The following is a 17,873-nucleotide window of genomic DNA, read 5'->3' on the forward strand; positions in this document are numbered from 1 at the left end:
CAATATTCCAAACACTCTCACCTCTGCTGTTATTGCCCCATGACCATGTCACCACCGCCTCTTGTCCAAATTCACACAACAGACTATTTTACATTTAGTAATTATATTACATCAAAATGGTCTTTTTCTTCATTGTCCTTATCTCCTCATGTAATCTCCATGAGGGCAAGGATCCTTTCTATTTGGCTTATTACTGCAATTCCAGTACCTAGAATGCCAAGCACATAGCAGAAGTACTAAATGTGCCAAAAATACTAAGGAATAGTAGGAAGGGGAAAATATTAAGTGAGCTAAAGAATGCAGTCTTTCCGAAACTTCCATTTCTCTTTTCTTTTTTAGTTTTTCTTCTGTACTATCTTAATTAACTCAGTACATTAATCCTTGGATCTCCAGAATATTTGCCTTCACTATGGCATGTGTTGCCACAGGAAGGAAGAAACACGGTTATCACTGAAAACTGAATCAACTTATGCTAATACAACTGATTTAATACATCTAATGCATATATTAACTCATATAGTTTTCAAAATATTTCCTCCCAATGCTCCCCACACTACCTCCTCAAGTCCCATTCCCTTGAATGAAAAAGTACACCTAGATTATCTTCAGAAAATCCTACTACTATTCAGGACTAACTTTTCAAACTCCTCTGAGACTGTGCTTTTCAAAGTTAAGAAAAGTACAAATAAGTGATGGATGTGAATGGCTCACTCACTGCATTCATTCTAAGTACTTTTAAAGTGTGATGAGGCTGTGTATTATTCAGGCCATGACTGGCACCAACAAAAATTGAGAGCTCATCATGTATAATTTCAATGATTCACTTACAATTCCACTATGGCTTCCAAAGACAATTTTCTAGTTACAATATTTGCCCTTATTATATCAGGCAAATGCTGTCTTTTGTTCTTTTTTTTTTTTTTATGATAGTCACAGAGAGAGAGAGAGAGAGAGAGAGAGAGAGAGGCAGAGACACAGGCAGAGGGAGAAGCAGGCTCCATGCACTGGGAGCCTGACGTAGGATTCGATCCCGGGTCTCCAGGATCGCGCCCTGGGCCAAAGGCAGGCGCCAAACCGCTGAGCCACCCAGGGATCCCTGTCTTTTGTTCTTAAGATAAATACATAGCCAAATCCAACACAGTAGAAACTGTATTAAAACTGTGGAACCAGGGATCCCTGGGTGGCTCAGTGGTTTAGTGCCTGCCTTTGGCCTGGGGCGTGATCCTGGAGTCCTGGGATTGAGTCCCACATCGGGCACCCTGCGTGGAGCCTGCTTCTCCCTCTGCCTGTGTCTCTGCCTCTCTCCCTCTCATTCTCTCTGTGTTTCTCATGAATAAATAAATAAAATCTTTTCAAAAAAAAACAAACAAACTGTGGAACCAAAAATACCCTTTTACGACATTTTCCCCCATCATCACTCTGGTAATTTCAAGCCAAAGCCACCATGAGGTAAGTATAAAGTAAATTTAAAGGTAATAAAAATAAAAATATAAAACCATAACAAATCTGTAACTTTGGTAAAATAGAATTACTTGATGTTTTTCTTAAGGGCTTTCTCCAGTTTCTTCACCTGTTGTTTATAAAGTCTTAATTCATGCTGTGTGGGCCTGCAGAAAATAAATCACATTGAATTGCATTTTATTGAGTAAAACTATAAAGATATTTAATAAATAAGGTATGCCATATTACTTGTCACAAATATGCTTATTAAAAAACTTAAAATATTTCATGACTGTCAGTGAGGTGTTTATTGGCCAATGAATGTCTCCTTCCATGTATTCTTGGTTCAGAACTTTTTACCCATTTTTCTTGTTAATCTATTATTTGCTTTTATGGAGAAATATTTCAAATGTACAGACAAGAAGAGAGAACAGTAAAATAAATAATGGTGTACCCACTACTCAGCCTCACCAAAGTTAAATATTAACAGATTTGTTTCCATTTTTTTTTTAACTAAAACATTATACGCATACTTAAAACTCCATGTGTGTCCCTCATTAGGTAACCACTATCCCAAATTCACTATTCATTATTCTCATGCATGTTTAAAAATTTTTACTACATATTTATATAACCATAAATTTACATATCATCATGTGGTAGGTTTTTCTAAACTTTATATAAATGGTTTCTACTTTAGTTATTAATTCCTTCTCCATTAAAATATAATCTTTATGAAACAAGTTATTATTTTGGTCATTATATTACACCACAGCTTAGGACAGTGTCTAACTTATAAGAGGTATTCAACAAACACTTCTTAAATGAAAAAAATCTTAACAATGTTCATTCTTTATTATTCCCTGACAAGACACAGAGCATCATCCTTTTGTGGTGGCATGCTATGCATAAATATACCTTGTATACCATTTAAACTTTTTAGTTTTCTTCTTTCACAACACAGGGACTAAGATAGAAAACATTCTAAAGAAATTTGGGAATGGGAAACCTGCTGATATAAATCTGAATATATTCTGTGCTCCTACCCAGCTTTATCTCTTTCAATGTGGGCTCCTTTATTCTCACTTCCCTTTCCTACCTACATGTGATCTTGTTCCTTCCATCATATGAGATACAACTAACTAAAATGAGTGTAAAAAAAATATGAAGTTTCCAAGATTAGTTTTACAGTAAAGGAGCTAGAAAGATTCATTTAACATCCCAAATTCCAATTTGTGTTTACTTTCCAAAAACTAAATAAAAATGAGTCAAGTTTCTCTCACCTGGTTTCCAAATCTTTTTGGAGATTCAGCTTCTCACTTAAAAGTGCATCAATTTTGCATTGCGATTCCCTGAGTTGATTCTGTAATGACTTCAACACATTTCATAGAAAAATAGTTAATTTTCCTAGATTATTATTTTACTTTATAAAAACGTAATTATTAGCCATGTAGTCCCCATACCATTAGAAGGCCTTTATAAGTCGGTGAGGCATCCAAACTTCTATAGTCTTTTTCTTCTTCTGACTGACTTTCATCTTCTTTATATTGCCTATGAAAAGATACACGATGTGTACTTCTTACAAAAAATCTATCTTCAAAGGAAAAAATATAGCTAACAAAAGTCAACCCTGAAGTGTTTGAGAACCTAAACATGAATTAAAATTTAAGCCAAATTTCCTATTTGTTCTCAGAGAGAATGGTATTAGAAGATACAACTACCCAATATTACAGTACATATTTGTTCACTACCACCTTAATTAGAACATAAGATCCATGTAGACCAGAATTGTATTTTGTTCACCATTGCATCTCACTGCCTAGAAGAGTATAGGGCATAATGAGGATGGAAAAAAAAAAAAAACTTTTTGAATGAATAAACAAAGCATACTGTTTTTCCTTTCTAGTACTTTTAGGTCACCAAAAAACCTTTATGAAAAAAATAGAGTCTGAGTGGACAAGGCAATAGATTTAACAGTCCCAATTCAAATTGTGACACCATTAACATGATGCCATTCAAATAGGTCAATCTCTCAGTTTGTCTTCTGTCACAGAAGTATCTATCACATCTACCTCACAGTATTGGTGTTAAAAATAAATAAAACATATTAAAGCACTCATGTTGAGGAAATCAGAAGTGAATTTCAAAAGTCATCTGTTTCCATTATCCAAGACCATTTTTAAAATTTCTATCTAAAGAGAAAGATGGAATTAAACAAGGGAGTTTCACTTAACTACAAATTCACTATAGAATCATTTTCCCTGGGTAATTTTTCAAATGTCTCTGACATCTCACAAGAAAATCTGAGCCTGGTAGTTTTAATTCTTATGTTACTTTCCTTGGCTCTTCAATCATATCCACTAAGTCAGGGAAATACTAACAGAAATAATTAGCAATATATTTCATGTAATCTATTGATGTAGTAACAGTGGGGGGAAAAAAGGTTAAGTTACATAGCTGAAAGCCTATCATTTTAAAATGTACTTTTCCTCTTTTTTAGAGATCATAGCATATTTACAGTTTTCTAAGATTTTCAATTTGTTAACTCCTGTATTTACATTTCTACTGCCTTGATTGCTGCTTTCTTTCCAAGTTTGCTCTTGTATGGAGACAAAGTAATATTAGTCCATAGTATTCAGAAATGCCCTTCACAAGTCCCTCTGAAGTCTTCCCAAACCTGTGCCCTAAATTAGAGGCTCCAAATAGTGTACCACAGGTGTCCTAGGCAAAACGGTTATAGATAAAATAGCAAGCTAGTCATGCCCTTAGGCCTCAGGGCAACTGGGTAGGGCTTAGGGTAGTCAAGAGTTCTTGAGTCAGGTGCTTTCAATTACAGTTTTGTGTGTACTCCAGTGTGATAGATAAACATCAATATTTATTTCATAATGAGAAAAACTTTGGATAACACTGCCCTTAAAAAATAGGTGTTAATGGGCAGCCTGGGTGACTCAGCGGTTTAGCGCTGGCTTCGGCCCATGGTGTGATCCTGGAGACCCAGGATCGAGTTCCACGTCAGGCTCCCTGCATGGAAGCCTGCTTCTCCCTCTGCCTGTGTCTCTGCCTCTCTGCCTCTCTCTCATGAATGAATAAGCATTTTTTAAATAGGTGTTACGTAGGGGCTTTGTCTCTCTCTGTAACAGGCCCTATCCCATCTGTCTTCTTCCCTTGGTCTTGCTCCCCTAGCTCTACAGGTACATACCTCCTTTTCCTGTGCTTCCTGTTCATTCTACCTAAGCCTCCAAATTGTAGATTTCTCTCATTTTCACTCCTCTTTCATCTCTCAATTCTTTAATCTTTTCTTAGAAATGTAATACCAATTATACCCTCCTTTTACAGTACTCCTACTCCTTCAGGTGATAATAATAGCCTATTTATAGATTTCAAAAATCTACCTTGAAGTTGCTATAATCTATTAAGTTCATACTCATTCTTAGAAAGGAGACTACTAGAAATTATAAAGTCAATGAACCCTGAAAAACCCTCTCCTTTGGACACTCTTCATTGCTGCAAAGTTTAAATGACTTCTAATTTTTTCATCTGTAAGAGGATTATACATAATGTAGTTCCTATTTTCTTCCTATCTCCTTCTCCCTTAATGAGAGACATTCAATCCAAATATCTGGCCTGACCAAGGACTTTTATAAGCCAAAATATCTCACTTCAGCTAGGCCAGTAATGACAGGATTGCTAAGTGAAAAGGGAATTCCTTACCCCCAAATTTCTCATTCCGCAACCCCGGATTTTTACAGAAAATTCATGACAACCAAATTCAACACTCCTCCTCAAAATGGACTCAATTCTTTTATGATTTCTAGTCAGAGAACCCCAGTTTGCACAACTTCAGAGGCAACTTAACTCCTCATAGTATATTCCACATGACATATCTCAAATGATGGCTATGCTTCTCTCTCTTTTTTTTTTTTAAAGATTTTATTCATTTATTCATGAGAGACACAGAGAGAGACAAGAGACACAGGCAGAGGGAGAAACAGGCTCCCTGTAAGGAGCCTGATGTGGGACTTGATCTCTGGACCCCAGGATCATGACCTGAGCCAAAGGCAGATGCTCAACCGCTGAGGCACCCAGGTGCCCGAATCTTCTCTACTCTTACTAAAAATCCCAAACTCTATCATCTAGCAAGTCAGTAATCAGCAAGCTGCTGCCTGCAGGCTACCTGCAGGCCATGGATCTTTGTAGTTAGAGTTTTACAGAACACAGCCATGTCAATTCACTTACATATCATCTATGGCAGGCTTTGTGCTACAAGAGCAGAGTTGAAAAGTTAGTTGTGAGACTATACAGCCTAAAATGCCTATGATATTTACTGTCTGGCCCATTACAGAAAAGTTTGCAAACACCTAAATCTAGATTAGAATTTACTAAAGACATAGCCCAAAGGTTGCAACTGATATTTAGTTTGAACCATATAATATTGTTTTTCTTTTTAAATGTTTTATGAGTACAGCTAACATACGTTACATTAGTTTCAGGTGTACAACATAGTGATTCAACTTCTCTGTACATTCTCTATGCTCACAAGTGTAGCTACCATCTGTTACTATACACCATTACAATGTCATTGACTATATTCCCTATGCTTTCCCTATTATTTACATGACTTATTCATTCCATAACTGGTAGCCTCTATCTCCCTCTCTCCTCATCCATTCTGGCTACTCCCCATACCCCTTCCCTATGGCAACCATCAGTTTGTTCTCTGTGGACCATATATTTTTTAAATCACCAAGTTAATTGTGAATATTAAAAATCTTATTTATAAATCTCGGAAAACCCTGTAAATCTAGCTACACTGAGCTCACATTCTTACAAGGTATCACCTGGCTAGAGTGTAGGAATGGCTCCATTAAGACAGATGGTATACAGCTGTCCATTTTGCCACAGTTCTCACTTCCTTCATCATTTTCATTATTTTCTTGATTGTGTAAGTTTAGTTCGCAAACTCTCAAGCCATTAAATTCTTAATTTTCCTTCTTTTTACTCTTACATACTATGTCCATTTCAGTGTCAAGTTGGCTAGGCTCTGGTGTCCAGCTGTTTGGTCAAACAACAGTCTAGAATACTGCTATAAGATATTTTTTTAGATGTGATTAATATTTAAATCAACAGACTTTAGGTAAAGGAGAACCTTTCATAATGTGGGTAGGCCTCATGCAATTAAAGGCCTTAAGAACAAAGACTGAGACTCTCAAGAAGGAACTCATCCTTGGGTCTCAAGCCTATAGGCGTGCCTCACAATCACATGAACTAATTCCTTTAAAATAATTTTTTTCTATATTTTCTATATAAAAATACATCCTATTGGTCTCTTTCTCTTGAGAACTCTGACTAATCTACACATCTATAACCTCATCACCCAGTTTTTCTGTATTAAAGGAAAAAGTGCCTTCCTTCTTTCCAAGGCAAATGAAGCCTTCTCATTCATTTATAGCTTACTAGACCAGTTTGTTAAAGAATGCTCTTTATAGGTTACTACATCTATGAACATACCAACAAATCCTTTGAACTCCAAATTGGTTAAATCACAGTGCCATAAAAAAGTCTACACTTTTAATCTATGCACTTTTGCTCATAGCATCCAAGCAGTCTAAAATGACTACCTTTTTTGCCTTTTTACTTTCCCAAATTTTATTTATCCTTCAAGCTGAAGCACAACCCTCATCTGCTTTGTAAAGGCTTCCCTGGTCACTCCATCCAAAACTATTTTGTTCTTGTTCTAAACTCCTATATTACTGTCTGTACAATTTTTAATAATTACTCTATAATGATATTGTTTTTTAATCTATTACTTTTCTTAATTATTAATGTGTTTACATTTTACTCCTTTACTAGATTGTAGAATCTTAGTTAGAATGTAAGAACTATATCCAAATCTTGGTCTCATCTCTGTAGAATCTCACAGCATGCCTATTATTTAAAAGGCACAGTTTTGGGATTCCTGGGTGGCTCAGTGGTTGAGCGTCTGCCTTTGACTCAGGGCGTGACCCTGGAGTCCCAGGATCAAGTCCCACATCAGGCTCCCTGCATGAAGCCTCCTTCTCCCTCTGCCTATGTCTCTGCCTCTCTCTCTCTCTCTGTCTCTCATGAATCAATAAATAAATAAAATCTTAAAAAAAAAAAAGAGTTTCACTTGGAAATCAGGAGGTCTCTGAAGATACTTGATATAATGCTACTTTCTGAGTAGAATGAAACAAGGAATTGCTCTATCATTAGTTGTTCTCTTCTTGTCTTTTGCTCCTCCTTTTTTTCACTTCTTTCTCCCTTCTATTCTGGCTTTTTTGTTGGTGGGGTTTTTTGTTTTGTTTTTTTTTTGTTGTTGTTGTCATTTTAGAGTCCTCAAGGTGCTAGGAGGAATCAGCAACCAGCACAGCTCTGCCACTGGTCCTGCTGTGTTTCTGGAAAGTCATTATTCTTGGGGCAAGAATACAAGATGTACACCTGACAAAAGTGGAGAATTTATCTGCATTGTTTATTATGGTTTCCTAAGTACCTAAAAAAAACATAGCACAAGGTAGGTGCTCAAATAAATAACTGTTAAAAGAATTATTCCATCTATAAACAAGGAGACAAAACAGCTGTTTTAATGACCTTAAAATAGTTTAGATTATTTGGCTTTAGATATCCCTCAGTTATTTTAGGTTAGTCAAAGACTATTATCTTTACCTTCACTTTTAATTTTTTTTATCAGAAATGACAAGTGTGTTTTACTCTATATGTTTGATTTTTCACAATGACATTTTTTTTATCTCATATAAATCTGCATACTAATTATGTTGCACTTTTGTAGACAGTCTAATCCTATGCACTCTGTGGATACACTCAGTAACTATCCAGTAGCTAGATGACATCAGTAGAACAAATTATAATGCTTCAACAAACTAAAATAAATACTATTTCTTCTTTGACAAATATTTTGGTGATTATTAAACATAAATATTTTAAAATAAATGCAACAGTACATTTTAACATAAAAAGTAAAACACAAACTTCAAGATCTTTATAAAAGAAAAAGAAATTCATAGTTACATATTAGGTAGATTTCCAAAGCATATTTAAAGTTTCAAAGACTATAAAAACTTTTGGTGTGATTCATGACTAACTTCAAAAACTGTAATAGAGGATTAGTCTTACCTTTGCTTTTGAAATTTTCTAATTTTAGATTCATAGTAATCAATTAGGCAAAGTAACCTAGAAAACAGGAGATAAACTGAATTTTCAAAATGTGGTATTGGACCATTTACTATACTATTCTCTCTATATAATTTCCAATTACAGCAATAAAGGTACAGGTTATCTAGAAATTTTCTAAAAAATTTTAAGTGATTTTTGTCATAAGTATTATACTAAGCCATATATTTTAATTTTGAAGTATAGATTTTAAGGTAACCATGAAAATTATATCTCAACATATTAAATAAATATTTTCCTTGTCCCAGCAATTCTACCTCTAGCAATTGCTCCCACAGAAATATCTGATCAAACTTGGTACTCAAAATTAACAGTCATTCACTGCACTGTTATTTACAAGAGTGAAAACCCAGAAACAATCTAAATGTTCTTCAATAAAAGTTAAATAATGACACATCCACTCTATAGAAAACAATGAAGCATAGAAGAAATAATGTAAATTTTCATATCCTAATAAAAACTGATAAGGAAAAAAAGTAATGTTACATAGCCAAATGTAGAGTATTGCTCTATTTTTGTTTTTAAAAAATAATTGTATGTGAGGTTGTATTTGTATTGAATAAGAACTCTGTGAGTTCAAGCGGGCGATAATACCATAACCTAGAGGATAGTTCTCGTTGTCACAAGAACTCGTTTGGGAGGGGGCAGGGTGCTAAAAGTTCATCAACAAACTGACAGCAGTACTAAACAATGAACCACCTCACTCAAAATGCCAATGGCACTCCTGTTGTTAAACACGAGGAAGGACACAAACCAAACTATTAAAAGGGGTTATAGGAGGGGTAAGCAGATATATTTTGCTTTACACACTTTTATATTGTTTGAACTTCTATAAACATGTACTGCTTTTGCAATTTAAAAATTCCTCAAGGGAAAAAATAACACTATATTTTCACATGTTATTCTTTTAAAATATACTATTTCTCCATCTTGGGAAACTTACTCATTTTTTCAGACCTAATTCAACCACTTGTGCTTTTAATATTAGAAGTTTCTGGATTATTCTTTCGCTCAATCTTTCTCCATCTCAACACATAACAGTTTTCATATTATCCTGTAAAGATGCTTTAATTTCCTTTATATCCTTCACAAGCCCTGTCACCCCTTACTCCTCCCTTACACTACCATTCCATCTCTATCTTTTCCCTCATAGCAAACTTCATTCATTTTGATTGTTACTGGATACCTTCAATAAACTTTTAGGGAGGACTTCACTGTGTGTCAAATGGAATTCTGAGGAAGACAGCAAGAAGGCAAACCTATAAACTGATGAGGCAGCAAGTATCACCTCTCCTCCTGAAATACTTTTGTTCTTTAGTTATCCTCAAATCCAAACGTAATTCCTGCCTACTTTCTTCCTTTATCTGAAATTTGAAAGTTCTATGGAGCTTGGCCCTTCTAACTGCAGGCCTGATATCTCTACACGGCTGATAGAAGGTGCCTAATCACACACCCATAAATGAATTCATCATCTTCCATCCCTCCTCCTCAAACCTAGCTTAGAATCTGGCTATTTTTGACTCCTGTCCTTCTTTCAGTATCTACAGCCAGTTAGTCTGGACAATTCCTGTCCATCTTTCCAATAGCTCTCCCTTCTTTTGGCCCTAATCCAGGCCTTAGCAATCTCCAACCTTGATTATTACAAGTGATTATTAACTTGTCTGTCTCTGGGTTTAATTTCTTTAATCAGAAATCCTGGGTTTTTTTTTTTCCCCTGCTATACAATAAGCAGAACCCAAACTCTTCAGCCTGCAGTTTAAGCCCTTCAAAGCTTCAGCACACCTTTCCATAGCGTCTCCTAAAATACTCATCACCATCATCTGTGCACTCTATGCTCCAAACCTCTTTGACTACTTGGACTACTTGCTATTCTCAAATATATTCAGTTTTCCTGCCATCATACTTCTCTAACTAAAATACCTTTCCCTCACCTCTGCCTATTAAAATTCGATAGTGCCTAATAATGTAGTTTGTAAGTTATGACCTTCATAATGCCTTTCTGGTCATCCCCATCTTCCTCAAAGGAAACGAATCTCTCCTTCTGTCATGCCCACTTATTATCCTATGGGCTCCATCATTATAGCACATATCGCTATCGGTCTTATATTTTACTTATTTCAGTATGTGTCTATCTACCCAGCTAGACTATCAGATCCATAAATGGCAGGAAACATGATTTCACTCATCTGTATATGTTCTATATTGATTTTCCCAATGCCTTTGTCACTTTTAACAATAACTGTAGTGGTTACAACTCATGCATTTCTGATAAGGTTAATTTACAATTTTTAAGTTCTGCGCCTCAAACTGAAAATTAGCTTTATTAAAAAATCAAATAAAGTATAGAATCTTTAGGTCATCAGACAAATTCACACCTGAATTATCTTGACTTTATATGGTACATGGTAAGTTCTCTCAATGCTTCTCTTTCTCTCGCTGACTCACTCAAATTGGCTGGGTTTTGTACTTGTTTTTCATTCCCTTTCCTCCATCTTTCTTACTCCCCTACTTCTCCCACTGTAATTGTCTCTCTTCTTTTGGTTCTTCCTTACACTTATTTTTTCTTTCTCTGCTTCTCTCTTTTTAAATTTATTCACATCTATCTCTGTTTTTATATTTTAATTTCAATTTTTATTTTTTAAAAATTTATTTATTTATTTATTTATTTATTCATGAGAGATAAGAGAGAGAGTGAGGCAGAGATACAGGCAGAGGGAGAAGCAGGCTCCATGCAGGGAGCTTGACTAGGACTCAATCCCAGGTCTCCAGGATCAGGCCCTGGGCTGAAGGCAGCACTAAACTGCTGAGCCACCCGGGCTGCCCTTAATTTCAATTTTTAAATTTTTGTCCTTGTTCTTCCTTCAAAAGGATGAAAATTATATATGTGTGTATTATTTCTTAAATAATTATCAAAATCTATAGTCTTAACTTGTTTTTAAGTTGCATAAGACCTCATTTATTTTTATAGCAAAATAAAAATACCTAGTTAGTAAAGACTCCCAATCCTACTATGTAAATACTTAAGACTAGTTAGGATGTAGTTTATTCTATTAAGTGAAAAAAACATGGTGTATCTTTTATACAAAACAGGGAAATAGGGCAGCCCAGGTGGCTCAGTGGTTTAGCGCCTGCCTTCTGCCCAGGGTGTGATCCTGGAGTCCCGGGGTTGAGTCCCACGTCGGGCTCCCTGCATGGAGCCTACTTCTCCCTCTGCCTGTGTCTCTGCCTCTCTCTCTCTCTCTCTCCATTCCCCTCGCCCCCCGCCCCGGGGTCTCTCATGAATAAATAAATTAAAAAATAAATAAATAACACTAGACATTTAGAATTACCTATAGCAGAAAGGAATAGGGTCAAGGGGACAGAAATGAAAACACAACTCTTCTGAATACAAATGATTAGCTTTTACATTGGAATCACATTGATGTCTTACATATTCAAATGTAAACGGAAAACAAAGTAATCCCTAACCATTGAAGAAAATTGAAACAAACCTAACTGTACGTTAATTTGGTGATACAAACATACAAATAAATATTTCAAGATATTTTTGAACACTGACGTACTATTGATGTCAAAGATAATTGCAGGGACGCCTGAGAGGCTCAGTGGTTGAGCACCTGCCTTCAGCTCAGGTCATGATCCTGGGATCCGGGAATCAAGTCCTGCATCAGGCTCCCTCCGGAGAGCCTGCTTCTCCCCCACCTATGTCTTTGCCTCTCTCTGTTTGTCTCTCATGAATAAATAAATAAAATCTTAAAAAAAAAGATAATTGTAAAGAAATTTAAATTTCATAGATTTATTGTTAGCAGTAATTCTAGTATTATTTTGAAGCTATTTTTATATGATATATAATAAATAATTATATTGTTCTTAGGAATAAGGAGTTTTAGTATAAAAGGAAAGTTACAAATGTAGAATCAGAGGGGTTTTTTTGTTTTTTTATTTTTAAAGATTTTATTTATTTATTCATGAGAGACACAAAGAGAGAGAGGCACAGGCACAGACAGCGGGAGAAGCAGGGTCCATGCAGGGATCCTGACATGGGACCCGATCCTGGGTCTCCAGGATCACACCTTGGGCTGAAGGCGGCGCTAAACCACGGAGCCACCCAGGCTGCCCTAGAATCAGAGTTTAAATAAAAATCCTGGAATGTGGGATCCCTGGGTGGCGCAGCGGTTTGGCACCTGCCTTTGGTCCAGGGCGCGATCCTGGAGACCTGGGATCGAATCCCACATCAGGCTCCCGGTGCATGGAGCCTGCTTCTCCCTCTGCCTATGTCTCTGCCTCTCTCTCTCTCTCTCTCTCTCTGTGACTATCATAAATAAATTTAAAAAAATTTTAAAAAAATCCTGGAATGTTAACTTCAGCTGGAAAAAAAATTAATGATTTTTTCCCAAAAATATACATAACTCTTTGTACTCTTCACTAAAAAGTCCTAAAATCAGTAACAACACAATAAACATTATAAGCATGACAAGCAACCCCAACACCCATACTGTGGCCTCTAAAAACCATCCCTGGCTAAAAGAAATGTCTAATTAATCTTAAATTTAATTTAGTTAATTCTGGTTGTTTAGTGTTAGCTTTAACAAATATCTGGATTCATTCCCCAAAAGAGTTCTGAGGCAAAAAAAAAATGTATAGAATGTGCCTGCTCCCTAAAAGTAAGAAGTCTAACAAAGATTAATGAAGTTGAGTCAAAAGGGCATATAATACCAGTATGAAAAAGTTCCCACTGGCCAAAGACAGAATAATATGATCATTAAAATTGAAAAAAGACAGACAGCCACAAACAAAAAATCATGTTGCTTATCACTAGAAATCATAAGGGCATCAACTCCTTACTCTAAAAAGTGGGATTAAAATGAACGAACTGAGTATTAATTCTACCTTCCCTGTAACAAACCACATAGAACAACCAAATAGCCCCTAGTCAATAGCAAATTTTCTTTTTAATGGAAGAATTCCAGAAAAAAAAAATTTAAAGGAACAGCAGAATTAAAAAATCACCATTTTGCAAAATCACCAATTGCATGAAACCATTAGATGAAGAGATGATGGGCCATTTCATAGAGGAAGGATCAGATTACTATTTAACCCTCTGAACAATCTTATTAACATCCTTAAAAGTAAGTCAGCTAGACAATATGTGCCTCCTGATATGTTACAATCACACATTACATTAGAAGCACACATTACCACTTATGAAGTATTTTGCCCAAAATATTTGTATCTGAATTTAGCCCCAACTTCTAATTTAGAGAAATACAGGAAACAGAAGAATAAGTGATACGATAAGGAAAAAAAATCTAGCAAGAACTTCTCGAGGCTAAATGACCAGTTTCTTCAATAACTTAATCACGTTTTAGGTGGAGTGGGGGGGGGGGAGGGCAGAGAAAAGGGGGAGGAAGACTCCTCCAGTTTATAAGAGATATATCCACTGCCAAGATAAAATGTTTTAAAAAATGACAATGAATCTAGCTACATATCAATTTATGTAGAAAACATTACTGTCTATCCAAGACGGTATGAGGAACTCTTTTGCAGAGATAAGCAAATACTCTGTTTTGAGTGACAACGCGCTCTTCGTCCTCCTTTGTTAATCTATAGATATCCTTTTGCAAAGAAGTAATAATCTCTTGTTGCTCCATTCGTTTTTTCTTATAATGATGACATTTTGCCTGTAAGAAATTTTTCAAACAACATAATTATGATATGTACATCTAGGACATGGTATCCTAATAATATTGTACACAAAGCCATCTTCACAGTTTCTATTGAGATGCTTCATTCAAGAATTTCAAGAGCTGTTTTTAAATGGGTGCAAGCTCCAAGGACATTAATAAGTCATAAACACAAAAATATAACAAGTAAAATAGGGAAAATATGGTTTATAATCAATCACATGCATTTACTTATTTTGTAATAAGGAACTCCATAAAACAGACATAATTTCATGTACAGGTTTAGGTGAAAATAATAATCAGGAAAGGACCAATATTAAGGATGTTAAAAACAACTAGGATTTAAAATTCAGATTCTTAAGTGATCAATGATAATTCAGGATTTCAGATAGTTTGATCCACTTAGACATTCATGCAATATGGGAGACAGCAAACTCAGAGTACTCCCTAAATCAGGATTTGTTATTAAGCAATAATATATACCCCAAGATTTATACAAAGGTTTTAGACACTATCTTCCTTGTCCTCAATGAAATATCACTGGTCTGGTTTTCCTTTATTCCCTAGCTTCAATCCTTCAATGTCCCTCGATAGTTCATTATCAAGAGCACCATCACTATTGTTATTAATATACTTTTAAAAAATTAAGCTCAGTGAGAAAGCCCATCCCCATCTAATCTGCATTTTCAGAAGAGAATGCTTTGTCTAAGCACATGTTCACCTGCACAGTGTCAAGTTTACTGAGACTTAGATAACCTCAAGGGGGAAAGGAGATTCAGCTTCTGATACCACAATATCTCCCAATAACCACTGATCATCTCCTCAGCCCCAATCTGGAAGTCAGGTATTTGCTGTACAGCCATGTGACATGGGTCTCTGTTCCACCTCTATCTATACATTAGCCCTAAAACTGGAACTAATAATTCAGTTTTGTAGGGTTGCAAGTTTTAGAGCAATATACAAGAATCAACTATATTTTGCGCCTAAGTCTTTCCATGAGGCCAACACTACCCTGAACAACACAAGAAAAGAGAACTACAAACCAATGTCCCTTATAAACAAACACTAATGCAGATAATTTCCAACAAAATACTTGCAAACCAAATTCAGCAGCATATTAAAAGGACTGTATACCAAGACCAAGTAAGATTTATTCCTGGAATGTAAGAATGACTCAACATATGAAAAAAACCAATGTAATACACCACAGTAACAGAATGGAGACAAAAACATATGATCATCTCAACTGATACAGAAAAAGCATTTGGCAAAATTCAATACCTTTCATGATAAAAACACTCAAGAAACTAGGAATAAAAGCCACTTATGAAAAGTTCATAGTGAGCCTCATACTCAATAGTGAAAGACTGAAAGCTTTTCCTCTAAGATCAGAAACACGGCAGGATGCCTGCATTTGTTACTTGTATTCCACATAGTACCAGAAGTCCTAGTCAGAGACATCAGCCAAGAAAGAGAAATAAAAGGCAACCATTTTGGAAAGAAGTAAAATTATATTTGCAGATGATCTTATGTGTAGAAAACCTTAAGTGTCCACAAAAAGAAACTTGTTAGAATAAATGAATTCAGCAAAGTAGCAGAATACAAAATCAACACAGAAAAATCAATTGCATTTCTATAAACTAACAATGTACAATACAAAATGGAAATCAAGAAAACAATTCCAGGGGCACCTGGGTGGCTCAGTCAGTTAAGCATACAACTCATGATTTCAGATCAGGTCATGACCTCAGGGTTGTGGGTTTGAGCCCCATGTAGGGCTCCACGTTCAATGGGAAGTCTGCTTCAGATCTCTCTCTCCCAGGGCCCCTCACCACCGCCCCCTCTCTGTGCGCTCTCTCTCTCAGAATACATAAATAAATCTTTAAAAAACACACACGTATAATTCCATTTACAATAGCATCAAAAAGAATAACATAGAAATAAACCAAGAAGTCAGAAGACTTATACACTGAAAATTACAAAAGGTTGCTGAAGGAAAGTAAAGAAGACAAAAATGAATGGAAAGATATTCTCTATTTCACACTGCAAGACTTAATATTGCTAAGAGATAAATACTACTCAAAATGATCTACAGATTCAATGTGATCCCTATCAAAATCCCAATGACTTTTTTTTGCAGAAACAGAAAAATCTGTCCTAAAATTCATATGGAATCTCGAGGGACCTCATATAGCCAAAACAACCTTGAAAAGGAACAAAGTTAAAGCTCTTATACTTCCTAATTTCAAAGCTTACTACAAAATTACAGTAATCAAAACAGTGTGATACTGGTATAAAGACAGATGTATATACTAATGGAGTAGAATGGAGAGCCCAAAAGTAATCCTGTGGATGTATGATGGACTTATTTTCATCAAGGGTACCCAGACGATCCAATGGGAAAAGAATAGGCTTTGTTCAACAAATAATGTTGGGAAAATTGGATATCTACATGCAAAAGAATGAAGTTGGACTCTTATCTAATACCATACATCAAAAAATTAACTTAAAATGGATCAAGGATCTAAATATAAGAAATAATATTTTAAAATTCTGAGAAGGGGCAGCCCCGGTTTAGCGCCGCCTGCAGCCCAGGGCATGATCCTGGAGCCCCGGGATCGAGTCCCGTGTCAGGCTCTCTGCATGGAGCCTGCTTCTCCCTCTGCCTGTGTCTCTGCCTCTCTCTCTCTCTCTGCATCTCTATGAATAAATAAATAAAATCTTAAAAAAAAATAAAAATAAAATTCTGAGAAGAAAACATCAGATAAAAGCTTCATGACACTGGATTTGGCAATCATTTCTTGGATAGGACACAAAAAAGCACAAACAAGAGAAAAAAATAAGCATGTTGAACTTTATCAAAATTTAAAATGTTTGTGTATCAAAGGACACTATCAACAGAGTAAAATGACAACCCACAATATGAGTAAATATTTTCAAATATTATATGATAAGGAGTCAGTATCCATAATAAAGAACTCTAACAACTCAACAAAATCCAATTCAAAAACAAGGACCTGAATAGACATTTTTCTAAAAAAACATATACAAATGACCAATAAGCACATGAAAGATGCTCAACATCGCTGACCATTAGGAAAATGCAAATCAACACCAGAATGAGATACCTCTTTATACCCACTAGTATGGCTATTATTGAAAACACAACAAAATAGGAAATAACAAGTGTCAGTAAAGATGTGGAGAAATTGAAACTCTTATGCATTGCTAGTGGAAATGTAAAATGGTGCAGCCACTCCAGAGAATATATTGCAGCTCCTCAAAAAATCAAGCATAAAATTACTATATGACCAACTAATTCCATTTCTAGATAAATACCCAAAAGAACTGAAAGCAGGGAGTTGAACAGCCATTTGTATAACCACATTCATAGCAGCATTATTCAAAATAGCCAAAGGTGAAAACAATCCAAGTATATACTGATGGATGAATGGATAAACAAAATGTGGTATATATACACAAAAGAATGTTATCTAGGCTTTAAAAAGAAATTCCAACATGTAGAGTATGCAACATGGATAA

At 35.5% G+C, this 17,873-nt stretch overlaps 1 protein-coding gene across 12 annotated transcripts in view; it reads right to left on the reverse strand.

Annotated features, from left to right (window-relative positions):
* Positions 1 to 17,873, reverse strand: part of CEP70 (centrosomal protein 70) — a 120,373-nt gene that overhangs the window by 59,332 nt on the left and 43,168 nt on the right. For all 12 annotated transcript variants that reach the window (XR_007405134.1, XR_003137339.3, XM_035704801.2 and 9 more), the window contains 5 exons: positions 14,158 to 14,327; positions 8,590 to 8,646; positions 2,904 to 2,991; positions 2,724 to 2,812; positions 1,533 to 1,607 (listed from right to left, as the gene is read on the reverse strand). Coding sequence is in view for 10 of the 12 variants with exons in the window: in XM_035704801.2 (XP_035560694.2) it covers positions 1,533 to 1,607; positions 2,724 to 2,812; positions 2,904 to 2,991; positions 8,590 to 8,646; positions 14,158 to 14,327 (479 nt within the window). In the remaining 2 variants the exon portion in view is untranslated. The remainder of the gene's footprint in view (positions 1 to 1,532; positions 1,608 to 2,723; positions 2,813 to 2,903; positions 2,992 to 8,589; positions 8,647 to 14,157; positions 14,328 to 17,873) is intronic.

Source organism: Canis lupus, chromosome 23, assembly GCF_003254725.2.
Source record: "Canis lupus dingo isolate Sandy chromosome 23, ASM325472v2, whole genome shotgun sequence".
NCBI lineage: Eukaryota > Metazoa > Chordata > Mammalia > Carnivora > Canidae > Canis > Canis lupus.